General features: G+C 51.6%; 1 protein-coding gene across 1 annotated transcript in view; it reads left to right on the top strand.

Moving 5' to 3' along the window:
- LOC148501709 (uncharacterized) overlaps positions 1–19,855 on the top strand; it is a 288,055-nt gene that overhangs the window by 223,172 nt on the left and 45,028 nt on the right. The window contains exons 18-19 of the mRNA XM_088450064.1: positions 4,031–4,111; positions 8,641–8,755. Of these exons, the coding sequence (XP_088306190.1) occupies positions 4,031–4,111; positions 8,641–8,755 (196 nt within the window). The remainder of the gene's footprint in view (positions 1–4,030; positions 4,112–8,640; positions 8,756–19,855) is intronic.

Below are 19,855 nucleotides of genomic sequence, written 5' to 3'. Positions count from 1 at the left end.
TAAGGAACCACCACACCCCTACTGACTCACTGCAAACCCACTGACCCACTAAGGAACTACCACACCCATACTGACTCACTGCATCCCCACTGACCCACTAAGGAACCACCACACCCATACTGACTCACTGCATCCCCACTGACCCACTAAGGAACCACCACACCCCTACTGACTCACTGCAACCCCACTAAGGAACCACCACACCCCTACTGACTCACTGCATCCCCACTGACCCACTAAGGAACCACCACACCCCTACTGACTCACTGCATCCCCACTGACCCACTAAGGAACCACCACACCCATACCGACTCACTGCATCCCCACTGACCCACTAAGGAACCACCACACCCCTACTGACTCACTGCAATCCCCACTGACCCACTAAGGAACCACCACACCCCTACTGACTCACTGCAATCCCCACTGACCCACTAAGGAACCACCACACCAATACTGACTCACTGCATCCCCACTAAACTACTAAGGAACCACCACACCCCTATTGACTCACTGCATCCCCACTGACCCACTAAGGCACCACCACACCCCTACTGACTCAATGCAACCCCACTGACCCACTAAGGAACCACCACACCCATACTGACTCACTGCATCCCCACTGACCCACTAAGGAACCACCACACCCATACTGACTCACTGCATCCCCACTGACCCACTAAGGAACCACCACACCCATACTGACTCACTGCATCCCCACTGACCCACTAAGGAACCACCACACCCATACTGACTCACTGCATCCCCACTGACCCACTAAGGAACCACCACACCCCTACTGACTCACTGCAATCCCCACTGACCCACTAAGGAACCACCACACCCATACTGACTCACTGCATCCCCACTGACCCACTAAGGAACCACCACACCCATACTGACTCACTGCATCCGCACTGACCCACTAAGGAACCACCACACCCATACTGACTCACTGCATCCCCACTGACCCACTAAGGAACCACCACACCCCTACTGACTCACTGCAATCCCCACTGACCCACTAAGGAACCACCACACCCATACTGACTCACTGCATCCCCACTGACCCACTAAGGAACCACCACACCCCTACTGACTCGCTGCAATCCCCACTGACCCACTAAGGAACCACCACACCAATACTGACTCGCTGCATCCCCACTGACCCACTAAGGCACCACCACACCCCTACTGACTCGCTGCATCCCCACTGACCCACTAAGGAACCACCACACCCCTATTGACTCACTGCATCCCCACTGACCCACTAAGGCACCACCACACCCCTACTGACTCACTGCAACCCCACGACCCACTAAGGAACCACCACACCCATACTGACTCACTGCATCCCCACTGACCCACTAAGGAACCACCACACCCATACTGACTCACTGCATCCCCACTGACCCACTAAGGAACCACCACACCCATACTGACTCACTGCATCCCCACTGACCCACTAAGGAACCACCACACCCATACTGACTCACTGCATCCCCACTGACCCACTAAGGAATCACCACCCCTACTGACTCACTGCATCCCCACTGACCCACTAAGGAACCACCACACCCCTACTGACTCACTGCAATCCCCACTGACCCACTAAGGAACCACCACACCCATACTGACTCACTGCATCCCCACTGACCCACTAAGGAACCACCACACCCCTACTGACTCACTGCAATCCCCACTGACCCACTAAGGAACCACCACACCAATACTGACTCGCTGCATCCCCACTGACCCACTAAGGCACCACCACACCCCTACTGACTCGCTGCATCCCCACTGACCCACTAAGGAACCACCACACCCCTACTGACTCGCTGCATCCCCACTGACCCACTAAGGAACCACCACACCCCTACTGACTCGCTGCATCCCCACTGACCCACTAAGGAACCACCACACCCCTACTGACTCCCTGCATCCCCACTGACCCACTAAGGAACCACCACACCCCTACTGACTCGCTGCATCCCCACTGACCCACTAAGGATCCACCACAGCCCTACTGACTCACTGCAATCCCCACTGACCCACTAAGGAACCACCACACCCCTACTGACTCCCTGCATCCCCACTGACCCACTAAGGAACCACCACACCAATACTGACTCACTGCATCCCCACTGACCCACTAAGGAACCACCACACCCCTAGTGACTCACTGCAACCCCACTAAGGAACCACCACACCCCTACTGACTCACTGCATCCCCACTGACCCACTAAGTAACCACCACACCCCTACTGACTCACTGCAACCCCACTAAGGAACCACCACACCCCTACTGACTCACTGCATCCCCACTGACCCACTAAGGAACCACCACACTCCTAGTGACTCACTGCATCCCCACTGACCCACTAAGGAACCACCACACCCCTACTGACTCACTGCATCCCCACTGACCCACTAAGAAACCACCACACCCATACTGACTCACTGCATCCCCACTGACCCACTAAGGAACCACCACACCCATACTGACTCACTGCATCCCCACTAACCGCCTAAGGAACTACCACACCCATACTGACTCACTGCATCCCCACTGACCCACTAAGGAACCACCACACCCCTACTGACTCACTGCAATCCCCACTGACCCACTAAGGAACCACCACACCAATACTGACTCACTGCATCCCCACTGACCCACTAAGGCACCACCACACCCCTACTGACTCACTGCATCCCCACTGAACTAATAAGGAACCACCACACCCCTATTGACTCACTGCATCCCCACTGACCCACTAAGGCACCACCACACCCCTACTGACTCACTGCAACCCCACTGACCCACTAAGGAACCACCACACCCATACTGACTCACTGCATCCCCACTGACCCACTAAGGAACCACCACACCCGTACTGACTCACTGCATCCCCACTGACCCACTAAGGAACCACCACACCCATACTGACTCACTGCATCCCCACTGACCCACTAAGGAACCACCACACCCATACTGACTCACTGCATCCCCACTGACCCACTAAGGAACCACCACACCAATACTGACTCACTGCATCCCCACTGACCCACTAAGGAATCACCACACCCCTACTGACTCACTGCAATCCCCACTGACCCACTAAGGAACCACCACACCCATACTGACTCACTGCATCCCCACTGACCCACTAAGGAACCACCACACCCCTACTGACTCACTGCAATCCCCACTGACCCACTAAGGAACCACCACACCAATACTGACTCGCTGCATTCCCACTGACCCACTAAGGCACCACCACACCCCTACTGACTCGCTGCATCCCCACTGACCCACTAAGGAACCACCACACCCCTACTGACTCGCTGCATCCCCACTGACCCACTAAGGAACCACCACACCAATACTGACTCACTGCATCTCCACTGACCCACTAAGGAACCACCACACCCCTAGTGACTCACTGCATCCCCACTGACCCACTAAGGAAACACCACACCCCTACTGACTCACTGCAACCCCACTAAGGAACCACCACACCCCTACTGACTCACTGCATCCCCACTGACCCACTAAGTAACCACCACACCCCTACTGACTCACTGCAACCCCACTAAGGAACCACCACACCCCTACTGACTCACTGCATCCCCACTGACCCACTAAGGAACCACCACACCCATACTGACTCACTGCATCCCCACTGACCCACTAAGGAACCACCACACCCCTAGTGACTCACTGCATCCCCACTGACCCACTAAGGAACCACCACACCCCTACTGACTCACTGCATCCCCACTGACCCACTAAGGAACCACCACACCCATACTGACTCACTGCATCCCCACTAACCGCCTAAGGAACTACCACACCCATACTGACTCACTGCATCCCCACTGACCCACTAAGGAACCACCACACCCCTACTGACTCACTGCATCCCCACTGACCCACTAAGGAACCACCACACCCCTACTGACTCACTGCAACCCCACTGACCCACTAAGGAACCACCACACCCCTACTGATTCACTTGTCTATCACCAGGTTTTGCAGTTTGTGTTGTTCGAGCATGCCGCCGGCTATGCACTATTCGCGGTGGAGGAGAACAACATGCTGCTACCCCAGGTATATTATGCTTTGTGTGTGTGTCTGATATATATAAATATGTATATAATAATTGTATAGGAGGAACCTCCGGTGTGCACTTCTAAAATATAGCTTTTATTTAGGCATTGATAAGTAGTAGTTATAGCAACATGAAAATCGACGTTTCGGTCCTACAGCATGGACCTTTGTCAGGATTAAAGTACAAGCAGCACATCAGACATACCTATACCCACCCTAATGACCATCAGCCCCACTCATCTCCCCACTACTTCTCCCTACACCTATAGCCTCATCTCCCACTATTTTTCCCTACACCTATAGCCTCATCTCCCCGCTACTTCTCCCTACACCTACAGCTTCATCTCCCCACTACTTCTCCATGCATCTATAGCCTCATCTCCTCACTACTTCTCCCTACACCTATAGCCTCATCTCCTCTCTACTTCTCCCTACACCTATAGCCTCATCTCCCACTACTTCTCCCTACACCTATAGCCTCATCTCCCACTACTTCTCCCTGCACCTCCAGCCTCATCTCCTCACTACTTCTCCCTGCTCCTCCAACTTCATCTCCCCACTACTTCTCCCTGCATCTATAGCCTCATCTCCTCACTACTTCTCCCTACACCTATAGCCTCATCTCCCCACTACTTCTCCCTACACCTCCAGCCTCATCTCCCCGCTACTTCTCCCTACACCTCCAGCCTCATCTCCCCACTACTTCTCCCTGCATCTATAGCCTCATCTCCCCGCTACTTCTCCCTACACCTATAGCCTCATCTCCCCACTACTTCTCCCTGCACCTCCAGCCTCATCTCCCCACTACTTCTCCCTGCACCTATAGCCTCATCTCCCCACTACTTCTCCCTGCACCTATAGCCTCATCTCCCCACTACTTCTCCCTGCACCTATAGCCTCATCTCCCACTACTTCTCCCTACACCTATTGCCTCATCTCCCCACTACTTCTCCCTACACCTATAGCCTCATCTCCCACTACTTCTCCCTACACCTATAGCCTCATCTCCCACTACTTCTCCCTACACCTATAGCCTAGTCTCCCACTACTTCTCCCTACACCTCCAGCCTCATCTCCCCGATACTTCTCCCTACACCTATAGCCTCATCTCCCCGCTACTTCTCCCTACACCTATAGCCTCATCTCCCCGCTACTTCTCCCTACACCTATAGCCTCATCTCCCCACTACTTCTCCCTACACCTATAGCCTCATCTCCCCGCTTCTTCTTCCTACACCTATAGCCTCATCTCCCCACTACTTCTCCCTGCACATCCAGCCTCATCTCCCCGATACTTCTCCCTACACCTATAGCCTCATCTCCCCGCTACTTCTCCCTACACCTATAGCCTCATCTCCCCACTACTACTACCTACACCTATAGCCCCATCTCCCCACTACTTCTACCTACACCTCCAGCCTCATCTCCCCGATACTTCTCCCTACACCTTTAGCCTCATCTCCCCGCTACTTCTCCCTGCACCTATAGCCTCATCTCTCCGCTACTACTCCCTGCACCTATAGCCTCATCTCTCCGCTACTACTCCCTGCACCTATAGCCTCATCTCTCCGCTACTACTCCCTGCACCTATAGCCTCATCTCTCCACTGCTTCTCCCTGCACCTATAGCCTCATCTCTCCACTACTTCTCCCTGCACCTATAGCCTCATCTCCCCACTACTTCTCCTTACACCTATAGCCTCATCTCCCCACTACTTCTCCCTACACCTTTAGCCTCATCTCCCCGCTACTTCTCCCTGCACCTATAGCCTCATCTCTCCGCTACTACTCCCTGCACCTATAGCCTCATCTCTCCGCTACTACTCCCTGCACCTATAGCCTCATCTCTCCACTACTTCTCCCTACACCTATAGCCTCATATCCCCACTACTTCTCCCTACACCTATAGCCTCATATCCCCACTACTTCTCCCTACACCTATAGCCTCATCTCTCCACTGCTTCTCCCTGCACCTATAGCCTCATCTCTCCACTACTTCTCCCTACACCTATAGCCTCATATCCCCACTACTTCTCCCTACACCTATAGCCTCATATCCCCACTACTTCTCCCTACACCTATAGCCTCATCTCTCCACTGCTTCTCCCTGCACCTATAGCCTCATCTCTCCACTACTTCTCCTTGCACCTATAGCCTCATTTCCTCTTACACTCCCTCCTGCTCTCTTCCATTTCCTAATGATTGCTGCCTCTCCTGCTTCCCACTCTCACATTCAGGATGTCTTCTGGGCCGCTCCTAACCTCTGGAATTCCCTCCCTCGCTCCATTAGGCATCCAGCCTCCCTGTCTTCACGCAGCACTTATAACTCATTATTTCAATCTAGCTGCTATGAGCTGGGGAGGGGGGCCCGCATGCACTGGTGAGGGTGGTGCTGTGAGCCCCTCAGTCTGGCACAAAGCCATAGGGGGGCACGATCAGTGTGATCACTCCCGCCCCCCACAGGTATAGGAGACTGCTGCAGCTGCTGTGTGCTGGGCTGCTATGTGGGTGGGAGGAGTGAGGGGTGGAGGGGGGAGCAGCGCCGGACCCGGGCCTCCGCTAGCAAGCCTGGGTCCGGATAAATTGTACCTGTCCCCCCCCCCCCCCCCCCTCTCGGCTCCACTGGCTCTGAGCATTAATGCCCTCTCCTCTTCTCTCATCTACATAATTATGCTAACTGCTCCCTGTAATTATACGTGTACGTGAATTTATACACTGTCTGCATTTGTGTATCCTTCTGTGATCCCTTGTGCGAAACCCTTGTGGCGCCTTCTATATAATAGATTATAATAAATTGTGACCGTTTAATAGTGCATATACCCCATGGTAATAGGAATCCGAGAGACCTGTGGCCGCTCATCGAGGATATTACTGCCTGTAAACATAAGAAGTATGTGGTCAGCAACGCAAATAATTCACTAGTGGAAGATTTTAACCTGTTTTACTCTGTTTGATAAGGAAAATAGCCAACCTGTTATACCCCGAATTCCCCGGGAGGGGGGGTCTCCTCTTGTGTTGTGGTGGAATGTCTACGTCGGGTCGATTTGAGTAAATCCTCCGGCCCGGACGGGATTAGTGGTAAAGCTCTTGGAGAATGTGCAGACCAGCTAGGTTGGATATTAACAGTCCTATTTAATTTGTCCCTTTTTAATTGTGCCAAAATGTTTTAAGGCTGCAAACATTGTCCCAGTCCCTAAGAAGGGTGTGGCAAGATGCCTTAATGATTATCGCCCAATTGCTCTAACCTCATTGGTAATGAAGTGCTTTGAAAGGTTGGTACTAAGACACTGTATATACGATCTTCTTTCCCGGCAGACTTTTTTCGGTTCACGTATAAGAATAATCGTTGCACTGACGACGCGGTACTTACAGTGCGCAATTCCTCTTTAACTCATCTGGAAGCGAGGGATTCCTATGTCAGGATACTTTTTGTTGATTTTAATACGGTCATCCCCCATGTCGTTAACATCTAAGTTGTTTGACTTGGGTTTATAAGTGGGTTCATTTGTAATTGGATTTAAACTTTTTTTAACTGACAGACCACAAGTAGTTAAAATAGGGGGTGCTGTTTCGGGGGAGGTGTTCCCCAGGGCTGTGTCCTCAGCCCCCTATTATATTCGCCATTTACCCATGACTGTGTGTCGTCTTCTGATTCTGTGAAGATCCTTACATTTGCTGACGACATTGGAGTCGTCGGGCTTATTAGCGGGAATGATGAGTCCCCGCTACAGAAAGGAAATGGAAAAATGGGTTTCCTGGAGTGGTGATAATCACTTGATATTAATGGAGATAAGACAAAAGAACTGGTCACTGACTTTGGCAGGAGATGCTTAGAGCAGAGATCACCAGGGTCTATCAGCAGTCAGGATGTTGGGATAGTTGAGTCCCTTAGATTCTTGGGTATTCAGGTCTCATCGAGTCTGACATGGTCTGTAATACACTGTCCCTAACTAAAAATGCAGAACTGCGCTTGTGTTTCCTAAGGCGTTTGGGGGCCTCAGGTATACGTAGAGTAACCATGCTAAACGTTTACAGATGCTGAATAGAGAGCATTCTGACGCGTGGTATCGTCGCCTGGTACGGTAACTGCGCCGCAAGTGAAAGGAGCGCACTGGAACGGGCTGTCAGGACCGCTAGCAAAATCATTGGCGTGCAGCGGCTACTATTCATGATGTTTATGGGCTTAGGGTTCTAAAGAGAACCAGAAGTGTTATATCAGACCCTAGCTGCCCCTTTTATGATTTTTTTGGTAAGCTTCCGCCCCTAAAGAGTATTACGGGCACGTACGAGTCGCCTGAGGGACGGTTTTCTTCCATCTGCAGTGCGCACGCTGAATGCTATGAATGTATCTTTTTAGCTAATTTATTATTATTATTTGTGTATTATTTATTGTTTGTATACCCTCTACCATGAATTGGCGCTTCATTGTTTTTTGGCATGTTTTGTGTCTGTCAAACTTGTTTGCTGATGATAATAAATTCGTATTAAATCTGGCGGAGCCTGACACTGTAATTCCATCTCCTGCCTGCAGGTGGAGGAGTCGCTTCTGAGTATTGAAACATTTAGCAGCATTGTGAAGCTTGTGGCTTTCTCTCCATTTAAGTCTGCCCACCGGGCCCTGGAGAATATGATCGCCATCTCCCAAGGTAATGTCAGGTGTTTAGTGTTACACGCTGGGCGTGCAGTGATGTCTAACGATCTGTCAATCCCCTGAGCTGTGTGATGTCACTCTGATTACTGAGCACGCCCTGCGTTCCCTCCCCTTAGACACGCCTCAGGTTACTGCATCCCCCTCTGCTTCTCATCCTGATCCCTCTCTGCAGCTCGCTCCCTCTCTGGGTGTATAACATGGCAGATCTCCTCCATATGTATGCCATACAGTGATCTGAGCTTTGTGCTATGGCCTCTGGCTCTCATCCTGAGCCCTCTCTGCAGCTCGCTCCCTCTCTGGGAGTATAACATGGCAGATCTCCTCCACATGTATGCCATACAGTGATCTGAGCTTTGTGCTATGGCCTCTGGCTCTCATCCTGAGCCCTCTCTGCAGCTCGCTCCCTCTCTGGGAGTATAACATGGCAGATCTCCTCCACATGTATGCTATACAGTGATCTGAGCTTTGTGCTATGGCCTCTGTCTCTCATCCTGAGCCCTCTCTGCAGCTCGCTCCCTCCCTGGGTGTATAACATGGCAGATCTCCTCCATATGTATGCCATACAGTGATCTGAGCTTTGTGCTATGGCCTCTGGCTCTCATCCTGATCCCTCTCTGCAGCTCGCTCCCTCTCTGGGTGTATAACATGGCAGATCTCCTCCATATGTATGCTATACAGTGATCTGAGCTTTGTGCTATGGCCTCTGGCTCTCATCCTGATCCCTCTCTGTAGCTCGCTCCCTCTTTGGGTGTATAACATGGCAGATCTCCTCCATATGTATGCTATACAGTGATCTGAGCTATGTGCTATGGCCTCTGGCTCTCATCCTGAGCCCTCACTGCAGCTCGCTCCCTCCCTGGGTGTATAACATGGCAGATCTCCTCCATATATATGCCATACAGTGATCTGAGCTTTGTGCTATGGCCTCTGGTTCTCATCCTGATCCCTCTCTGCAGCTCGCTCCCTCTCTGGGTGTATAACATGGCAGATCTCCATATGTATGCCATACAGTGATCTGAGCTTTGTGCTATGGCCTCTGGCTCTCATCCTGATTCCTCTCTGCAGCTCGCTCCCTCTCTGGGTGTATAACATGGCAGATCTCCTCCATATGTATGCTATACAGTGATCTGAGCTTTGTGCTATGGCCTCTGGCTCTCATCCTGAGCCCTCTCTGCAGCTCGCTCCCTCTCTGGGTGTATAACATGGCAGATCTCCATATGTATGCCATACAGTGATCTGAGCTTTGTGCTATGGCCTCTGGCTCTCATCCTGATCCCTCTCTGCAGCTCGCTCCCTCTCTGGGTGTATAACATGGCAGATCTCCTCCATATGTATGCCATACAGTGATCTGAGCTTTGTGCTATGGCCTCTGGCTCTCATCCTGAGCCCTCTCTGCAGCTCGCTCCCTCTCTGGGTGTATAACATGGCAGATCTCCTCCATATGTATGCCATACAGTGATCTGAGCTTTGTGCTATGGCCTCTGGCTCTCATCCTGAGCCCTCTCTGCAGCTCGCTCCCTCTCTGGGTGTATAACATGGCAGATCTCCTCCATATGTATGCCATACAGTGATCTGAGCTTTGTGCTATGGCCTCTGGCTCTCATCCTGATCCCTCTCTGCAGCTCGCTCCCTCCCTGGGTGTATAACATGGCAGATCTCCTCCATATGTATGCCATACAGTGATCTGAGCTTTGTGCTATGGCCTCTGGCTCTCATCCTGAGCCCTCTCTGCAGCTCGCTCCCTCTCTGGGTGTATAACATGGCAGATCTCCTCCATATGTATGCCATACAGTGATCTGAGCTTTGTGCTATGGCCTCTGGCTCTCATCCTGATCCCTCTCTGCAGCTCGCTCCCTCCCTGGGTGTATAACATGGCAGATCTCCTCCATATTTATGCCATACAGTGATCTGAGCTTTGTGCTATGGCCTCTGGCTCTCATCCTGATCCCTCTCTGCAGCTCGCTCCCTCTCTGGGTGTATAACATGGCAGATCTCCATATGTATGCCATACAGTGATCTGAGCTTTGTGCTATGGCCTCTGGCTCTCATCCTGATCCCTCTCTGCAGCTCGCTCCCTCTCTGGGTGTATAACATGGCAAATCTCCTCCATATGTATGCCATACAGTGATCTGAGCTTTGTGCTATGGCCTCTGGTTCTCATCCTGAGCCCTCTCTGCAGCTCGCTCCCTCTCTGGGTGTATAACATGGCAGATCTCCTCCATATGTATGCCATACAGTGATCTGAGCTTTGTGCTATGGCCTCTGGCTCTCATCCTGATCCCTCTCTGCAGCTCGCTCCCTCTCTGGGTGTATAACATGGCAAATCTCCTCCATATGTATGCCATACAGTGATCTGAGCTTTGTGCTATGGCCTCTGGCTCTCATCCTGATCCCTCTCTGCAGCTCGCTCCCTCTCTGGGTGTATAACATGGCAGATCTCCATATGTATGCCATACAGTGATCTGAGCTTTGTGCTATGGCCTCTGGCTCTCATCCTGATCCCTCTCTGCAGCTCGCTCCCTCTCTGGGTGTATAACATGGCAAATCTCCTCCATATGTATGCCATACAGTGATCTGAGCTATGTGCTATGGCCTCTGGCTCTCATCCTGAGCCCTCTGCAGCTCGCTCCCTCTCTGGGTGTATAACATGGCAGATCTCCTCCATATGTATGCTATACAGTGATCTGAGCTATGTGCTATGGCCTCTGGCTCTCATCCTGATCCCTCTCTGCAGCTCACTCCCTCTCTGGGTGTATAACATGGCAGATCTCCTCCATATGTATGTCATACAGTGATCTGAGCTATGTGCTATGGCCTCTGGTTCTCATCCTGATCCCTCTCTGCAGCTCGCTCCTTCTCTGGGTGTATAACATGGCAGATCTCCTCCATATGTATGCCATACAGTGATCTGAGCTTTGTGCTATGGCCTCTGGCTCTCATCCTGATCCCTCTCTGCAGCTCGCTCCCTCTCTGGGTGTATAACATGGCAGATCTCCTCCATATGTATGCTATACAGTGATCTGAGCTTTGTGCTATGGCCTCTGGCTCTCATCCCGAGCTCTCTCTGCAGCTCGCTCCCTCTCTGGGTGTATAACATGGCAGATCTCCTCCATATGTATGCCACACAGTGATCTGAGCTTTGTGCTATGGCCTCTGGCTCTCATCCTGAGCCCTCTCTGCAGCTCGCTCCCTCTCTGGGTGTATAACATGGCAGATCTCCTCCATATGTATGGTATACAGTGATCTGAGCTTTGTGCTATGGCCTCTGGCTCTCATCCTGATCCCTCTCTGCAGCTCGCTCCCTCTCTGGGTGTATAACATGGCAGATCTCCATATGTATGCCATACAGTGATCTGAGCTTTGTGCTATGGCCTCTGGTTCTCATCCTGATCCCTCTCTGCAGCTCGCTCCCTCCCTGGGTGTATAACATGGCAGATCTCCATATGTATGCTATACAGTGATCTGAGCTTTGTGCTATGGCCTCTGGCTCTCATCCTGATCCCTCTCTGCAGCTCGCTCCCTCTCTGGGTGTATAACATGGCAGATATCCTCCATATGTATGCCATACAGTGATCTGAGCTATGTGCTATGGCCTCTGGCTCTCATCCTGATCCCTTTCTGCAGCTCGCTCCCTCCCTGGGTGTATAACATGGCAGATCTCCATATGTATGCCATACAGTGATCTGAGCTATGTGCTATGGCCTCTGGTTCTCATCCTGAGCTCTCTCTGCAGCTCGCTCCCTCTCTGGGTGTATAACATGGCAGATCCCCATATGTATGCCATACAGTGATCTGAGCTTTGTGCTATGGCCTCTGGCTCTTATTCCGAGCCCTCTCTGCAGCTCGCTCCCTCCCTGGGTGTATAACATGGCAGATCTCCTCCATATGTATGCTATACAGTGATCTGAGCTTTGTGCTATGGCCTCTGGCTCTCATCCTGAGCCCTCTCTGCAGCTCGCTTCCTCTCTTGGTGTATAACATGGCAGATCTCCTCCATATGTATGCCATACAGTGATCTGAGCTTTGTGCTATGGCCTCTGGTTCTCATCCCGAGCCCTCTCTGCAGCTCGCTCCTTCTCTGGGTGTATAACATGGCAGATCTCCTCCATATGTATGCCATACAGTGATCTGATCTTTGTGCTATGGCCTCTGGCTCTCATCCCAAGCCCTCTCTGCAGCTCGCTCCCTCTCTGGGTGTATAACATGGCAGATCTCCTCCATATGTATGCTATACAGTGATCTGAGCTTTGTGCTATGGCCTCTGGCTCTCATCCCGAGCTCTCTGCAGCTCGATCCCTCTCTGGATGTATAACATGGCAAATCTCCTCCATATGTATGCTATACAGTGATCTGAGCTTTGTGCTATGGACTCTGGCTCTCATCCTGATCCCTCTCTGCAGCTCGCTCCCTCCCTGGGTGTATAACATGGCAGATCTCCATATGTATGCCATACAGTGATCTGAGCTATGTGCTATGGCCTCTGGTTCTCATCCTGATCCCTCTCTGCAGCTCGCTCCCTCCCTGGGTGTATAACATGGCAGATCTCCTCCATATGTATGCTATACAGTGATCTGAGCTTTGTGCTATGGCCTCTGGCTCTCATCCTGATCCCTCTCTGCAGCTCGCTCCCTCTCTGGGTGTATAACATGGCAGATCTCCTCCATATGTATGCCATACAGTGATCTGAGCTTTGTGCTATGGCCTCTGGTTCTCATCCTGAGCCCTCTCTGCAGCTCGCTCCCTCCCTGGGTGTATAACATGGCAGATCTCCTCCATATGTATGCCATACAGTGACCTGAGCTTTGTGCTATGGCCTCTGGCTCTCATCCTGATCCCTCTCTGCAGCTCGCTCCCTCTCTGGGTGTATAACATGGCAGATCTCCTCCATATGTATGCCATACAGTGATCTGAGCTATGTGCTATGGCCTCTGGTTCTCATCCTGAACCCTCTCTGCAGCTCGCTCCCTCTCTGGGTGTATAACTTGGCAGATCTCCTCCATATGTATGCTATACAGTGATCTGAGCTTTGTGCTATGGCCTCTGGTTCTCATCCTGATCCCTCTCTGCAGCTCGCTCCCTCTCTGGGTGTATAACATGGCAGATCTCCTCCATATCTATGCTATACAGTGATCTGAGCTTTGTGCTATGGCCTCTGGCTCTCATCCTGATCCCTCTCTGCAGCTCGCTCCCTCTCTGGGTGTATAACTTGGCAGATCTCCTCCATATGTATGCTATACAGTGATCTGAGCTTTGTGCTATGGCCTCTGGTTCTCATCCTGATCCCTCTCTGCAGCTCGCTCCCTCTCTGGGTGTATAACATGGCAGATCTCCTCCATATCTATGCTATACAGTGATCTGAGCTTTGTGCTATGGCCTCTGGCTCTCATCCTGAGCCCTCTCTGCAGCTCGCTCCCTCTCTGGGTGTATAACATGGCAGATCTCCTCCATATGTATGCTATACAGTGATCTGAGCTATGTGCTATGGCCTCTGGTTCTCCTCCTGATCCCTCTCTGCAGCTCGCTCCCTCTCTGGGTGTATAACATGGCAGATCTCCTCCATATGTATGCTATACAGTGATCTGAGCTTTGTGCTATGGCCTCTGGCTCTCATCCTGAGCCCTCTCTGCAGCTCGCTCCCTCCCTGGGTGTATAACATGGCAGATCTCCATATGTATGCTATACAGTGATCTGAGCTTTGTGCTATGGCCTCTGGTTCTCATACCGAGCCCTCTCTGCAGCTCGCTCCTTCTCTGGGTGTATAACATGGCAGATCTCCTCCATATGTATGCCATACAGTGATCTGAGCTTTGTGCTATGGCCTCTGGCTTTCATCCCGAGCTCTCTCTGCAGCTCGCTCCCTCTCTGAGTGTATAACATTGCAGATCTCCTCCATATCTATGCTATACAGTGATCTGAGCTATGTGCTATGGCCTCTGGTTCTCCTCCTGAGCCCTCTCTGTAGCTCGCTCCCTCTCTGGGTGTATAACATGGCAAATCTCCTCCATATGTATGCCATACAGTGACCTGAGCTTTGTGCTATGGCCTCTGGCTCTCATCCTGATCCCTCTCTGCAGCTCGCTGCCTCTCTGGGTGTATAACATGGCAGATCCCCATATGTATGCCATACAGTGATCTGAGCTAAGTGCTATGGCCTCTAGCTCTCATCCTGATCCCTTTCTGCAGCTCACTCCCTCCCTGGGTGTATAACATGGCAGGTCCCCATATGTATGCTATACAGTGATCTGAGCTTTGTGCTATGGCCTCTGGCTCTCATCCTGAGCTCTCTCTGCAGCTCGCTGCCTCCCTGGGTGTATAACATGGCAGATCTCCTCCATATGTATGCCATACAGTGATCTGAGCTTTGTGCTATGGCCTCTGGCTCTCATCCCGAGCCCTCTCTGCAGCTCGCTCCCTCCCTGGGTGTATAACATGGCAGATCTCCTCCATATGTATGCCATACAGTGATCTGAGCTTTGTGCTATGGCCTCTGGTTCTCATCCTGATCCCTCTCTGCAGCTCGCTCCCTCTCTGGGTGTATAACTTGGCAGATCTACTCCATATGTATGCTATACAGTGATCTGAGCTTTGTGCTATGGCCTCTGGTTCTCATCCTGATCCCTCTCTGCAGCTCGCTCCCTCTCTGGGTGTATAACATGGCAGATCTCCTCCATATCTATGCTATACAGTGATCTGAGCTTTGTGCTATGGCCTCTGGCTCTCATCCTGAGCCCTCTCTGCAGCTCGCTCCCTCTCTGGGTGTATAACATGGCAGATCTCCTCCATATGTATGCTATACAGTGATCTGAGCTATGTGCTATGGCCTCTGGTTCTCCTCCTGATCCCTCTCTGCAGCTCGCTCCCTCTCTGGGTGTATAACATGGCAGATCTCCTCCATATGTATGCTATACAGTGATCTGAGCTTTGTGCTATGGCCTCTGGTTCTCATCCTGAGCCCTCTCTGCAGCTCGCTCCTTCTCTGGGTGTATAACATGGCAGATCTCCTCCATATGTATGCCATACAGTGATCTGAGCTTTGTGCTATGGCCTCTGGCTTTCATCCCGAGCTCTCTCTGCAGCTCGCTCCCTCTCTGAGTGTATAACATTGCAGATCTCCGACATATCTATGCTATACAGTGATCTGAGCTTTGTGCTATGGCCTCTGGCTCTCATCCTGAGCCCTCTCTGTAGCTCGCTCCCTCTCTGGGTGTATAACATGGCAGATCTCCTCCATATGTATGCTATACAGTGATCTGAGCTATGTGCTATGGCCTCTGGTTCTCCTCCTGATCCCTCTCTGCAGCTCGCTCCCTCTCTGGGTGTATAACATGGCAAATCTCCTCCATATGTATGCCATACAGTGATCTGAGCTATGTGCTATGGCCTCTGGTTCTCCTCCTGATCCCTCTCTGCAGCTCGCTCCCTCTCTGGGTGTATAACATGGCAGATCCCCATATGTATGCCATACAGTGATCTGAGCTATGTGCTATGGCCTCTGGTTCTCATCCTGAGCCCTCTCTGCAGCTCGCTCCCTCTCTGGGTGTATATCATGGCAGATCTCCTCCATATGTATGCTATTCAGTGATCTGAGCTTTGTGCTATGGCCTCTGGCTCTCATCCTGAGCCCTCTCTGCAGCTCGCTCCCTCTCTGGGTGTATAACATGGCAGATCTCCTCCATATGTATGCCATACAGTGATCTGAGCTTTGTGCTATGGCCTCTGGCTCTCATCCTGAGCCCTCTCTGCAGCTCGCTCCCTCTCTGGGTGTATAACATGGCAGATCTCCTCCATATGTATGTCATACAGTGATCTGAGCTTTGTGCTATGGCCTCTGGCTCTCATCCTGATCCCTCTCTGCAGCTCGCTCCCTCTCTGGGTGTGTAACATGGCAGATCTCCTCCATATGTATGTCATACAGTGATCTGAGCTTTGTGCTATGGCCTCTGGCTTTCATCCCGAGCTCTCTCTGCAGCTCGCTCCCTCTCTGAGTGTATAACATTGCAGATCTCCTCCATATCTATGCTATACAGTGATCTGAGCTTTGTGCTATGGCCTCTGGCTCTCATCCTGAGCCCTCTCTGTAGCTCGCTCCCTCTCTGGGTGTATAACTTGGCAGATCCCCATATATATGCCATACAGTGATCTGAGCTTTGTGCTATGGCCTCTGGTTCTCATCCTGATCCCTCTCTGCAGCTCGCTCCCTCTCTGGGTGTATAACTTGGCAGATCTACTCCATATGTATGCTATACAGTGATCTGAGCTTTGTGCTATGGCCTCTGGTTCTCATCCTGATCCTTCTCTGCAGCTCGCTCCCTCTCTGGGTGTATAACATGGCAGATCTCCTCCATATCTATGCTATACAGTGATCTGAGCTTTGTGCTATGGCCTCTGGCTCTCATCCTGAGCCCTCTCTGCAGCTCGCTCCCTCTCTGGGTGTATAACATGGCAGATCTCCTCCATATGTATGCTATACAGTGATCTGAGCTATGTGCTATGGCCTCTGGTTCTCCTCCTGATCCCTCTCTGCAGCTCGCTCCCTCTCTGGGTGTATAACATGGCAGATCTCCTCCATATGTATGCTATACAGTGATCTGAGCTTTGTGCTATGGCCTCTGGCTCTCATCCTGATTCCTCTCTGCAGCTCGCTCCCTCCCTGGGTGTATAACATGGCAGATCTCCTCCATATGTATGCTATACAGTGATCTGAGCTTTGTGCTATGGCCTCTGGTTCTCATACCGAGCCCTCTCTGCAGCTCGCTCCTTCTCTGGGTGTATAACATGGCAGATCTCCTCCATATGTATGCCATACAGTGATCTGAGCTTTGTGCTATGGCCTCTGGCTCTCATCCTGAGCCCTCTCTGTAGCTCGCTCCCTCTCTGGGTGTATAACATGGCAGATCTCCTCCATATGTATGCTATACAGTGATCTGAGCTATGTGCTATGGCCTCTGGTTCTCCTCCTGAGCCCTCTCTGTAGCTCGCTCCCTCTCTGGGTGTATAACATGGCAGATCTCCTCCATATGTATGCTATACAGTGATCTGAGCTATGTGCTATGGCCTCTGGTTCTCCTCCTGATCCCTCTCTGCAGCTCGCTCCCTCTCTGGGTGTATAACATGGCAAATCTCCTCCATATGTATGCCATACAGTGATCTGAGCTATGTGCTATGGCCTCTGGTTCTCATCCTGATCCCTCTCTGCAGCTCGCTCCCTCCCTGGGTGTATAACATGGCAGATCCCCATATGTATGCCATACTGTGATCTGAGCTATGTGCTATGGCCTCTGGTTCTCATCCTGATCCCTCTCTGCAGCTCGCTCCCTCTCTGGGTGTATAACATGGCAGATCTCCTCCATATGTATGCCATACAGTGATCTGAGCTTTGTGCTATGGCCTCTGGTTCTCATCCTGAGCCCTCTCTGCAGCTCGCTCCCTCTCTGGGTGTATAACATGGCAGATCTCCTCCATATGTATGCCATACAGTGATCTGAGCTATGTGCTATTGCCTCTGGTTCTCATCCTGAGCCCTCTCTGCAGCTCGCTCCCTCTCTGGGTGTATATCATGGCAGATCTCCTCCATATGTATGCTATTCAGTGATCTGAGCTTTGTGCTATGGCCTCTGGCTCTCATCCTGATCCCTCTCTGCAGCTCGCTCCCTCCCTGGGTGTATAACATGGCAGATCTCCTCCATATGTATGTCATACAGTGATCTGAGCTTTGTGCTATGGCCTCTGGCTCTCATCCTGATCCCTCTCTGCAGCTCGCTCCCCTCTCTGGGTGTGTAACATGGCAGATCTCCTCCATATGTATGCCATACAGTGATCTGAGCTTTGTGCTATGGCCTCTGGCTCTCATCCTGATCCCTCTCTGCAGCTCGCTCCCTCTCTGGGTGTATAACATGGCAGATCTCCATATGTATGCCATACAGTGATCTGAGCTTTGTGCTATGGCCTCTTGCTCTCATCCTGATCCCTCTCTGCAGCTCGCTCCCTCTCTGGGTGTATAACATGGCAGATCTCCTCCATATGTATGCCATACAGTGATCTGAGCTATGTGCTATGGCCTCTGGCTCTCATCCTGATCCCTCTCTGCAGCTCGCTCCCTCTCTGGGTGTATAACATGGCAGATCTCCATATGTATGCCATACAGTGATCTGAGCTTTGTGCTATGGCCTCTGGCTCTCATCCCGAGCTCTCTCTGCAGCTCGCTCCCTCTCTGGGTGTATAACATGGCAGATCTCCTCCATATGTATGCCATACAGTGATCTGAGCTTTGTGCTATGGCCTCTGGCTCTCATCCTGAGCCCTCTCTGCAGCTCGCTCCCTCCCTGGGTGTATAACATGGCAGATCTCCTCCATATATATGCCATACAGTGATCTGAGCTTTGTGCTATGGCCTCTGGCTCTCATCCTGAGCCCTCTCTGCAGCTCGCTCCCTCTCTGGGTGTATAACATGGCAGATCTCCTCCATATGTATATGCTATACAGTGATCTGAGCTTTGTGCTATGGCCTCTGGCTCTCATCCTGATCCCTCTCTGCAGCTCGCTCCCTCTCTGGGTGTATAACTTGGCAGATCCCCATATATATGCCATACAGTGATCTGAGCTATGTGCTATGGCCTCTTGCTCTCATCCTGATCCCTCTCTGCAGCTCGCTCCCTCTCTGGGTGTATAACATGGCAGATCTCCTCCATATGTATGCCATACAGTGATCTGAGCTTTGTGCTATGGCCTCTGGCTCTCATCCTGAGCCCTCTCTGCAGCTCGCTCCCTCTCTGGGTGTATAACATGGCAGATCTCCTCCATATGTATGCCATACAGTGATCTGAGCTTTGTGCTATGGCCTCTGGCTCTCATCCTGAGCCCTCTCTGCAGCTCGCTCCCTCTCTGGGTGTATAACATGGCAGATCTCCATATGTATGCTATACAGTGATCTGAGCTTTGTGCTATGGCCTCTGTCTCTCATCCTGATCCCTCTCTGCAGCTCGCTCCCTCTCTGGGTGTATAACATGGCAGATCTCCTCCATATGTATGCTATACAGTGATCTGAGCTATGTGCTATGGCCTCTGGTACTCATCCTGATCCCTCTCTGCAGCTCGC

The sequence above is a fragment of the Taudactylus pleione genome, unplaced genomic scaffold (assembly GCF_031769625.1).
Source record: "Taudactylus pleione unplaced genomic scaffold, aTauple2 ptg000505l, whole genome shotgun sequence".
NCBI classification, from domain to species: Eukaryota; Metazoa; Chordata; class Amphibia; order Anura; family Myobatrachidae; genus Taudactylus; species Taudactylus pleione.
This window is presented reverse-complemented; position numbering and strand designations above follow the sequence as displayed.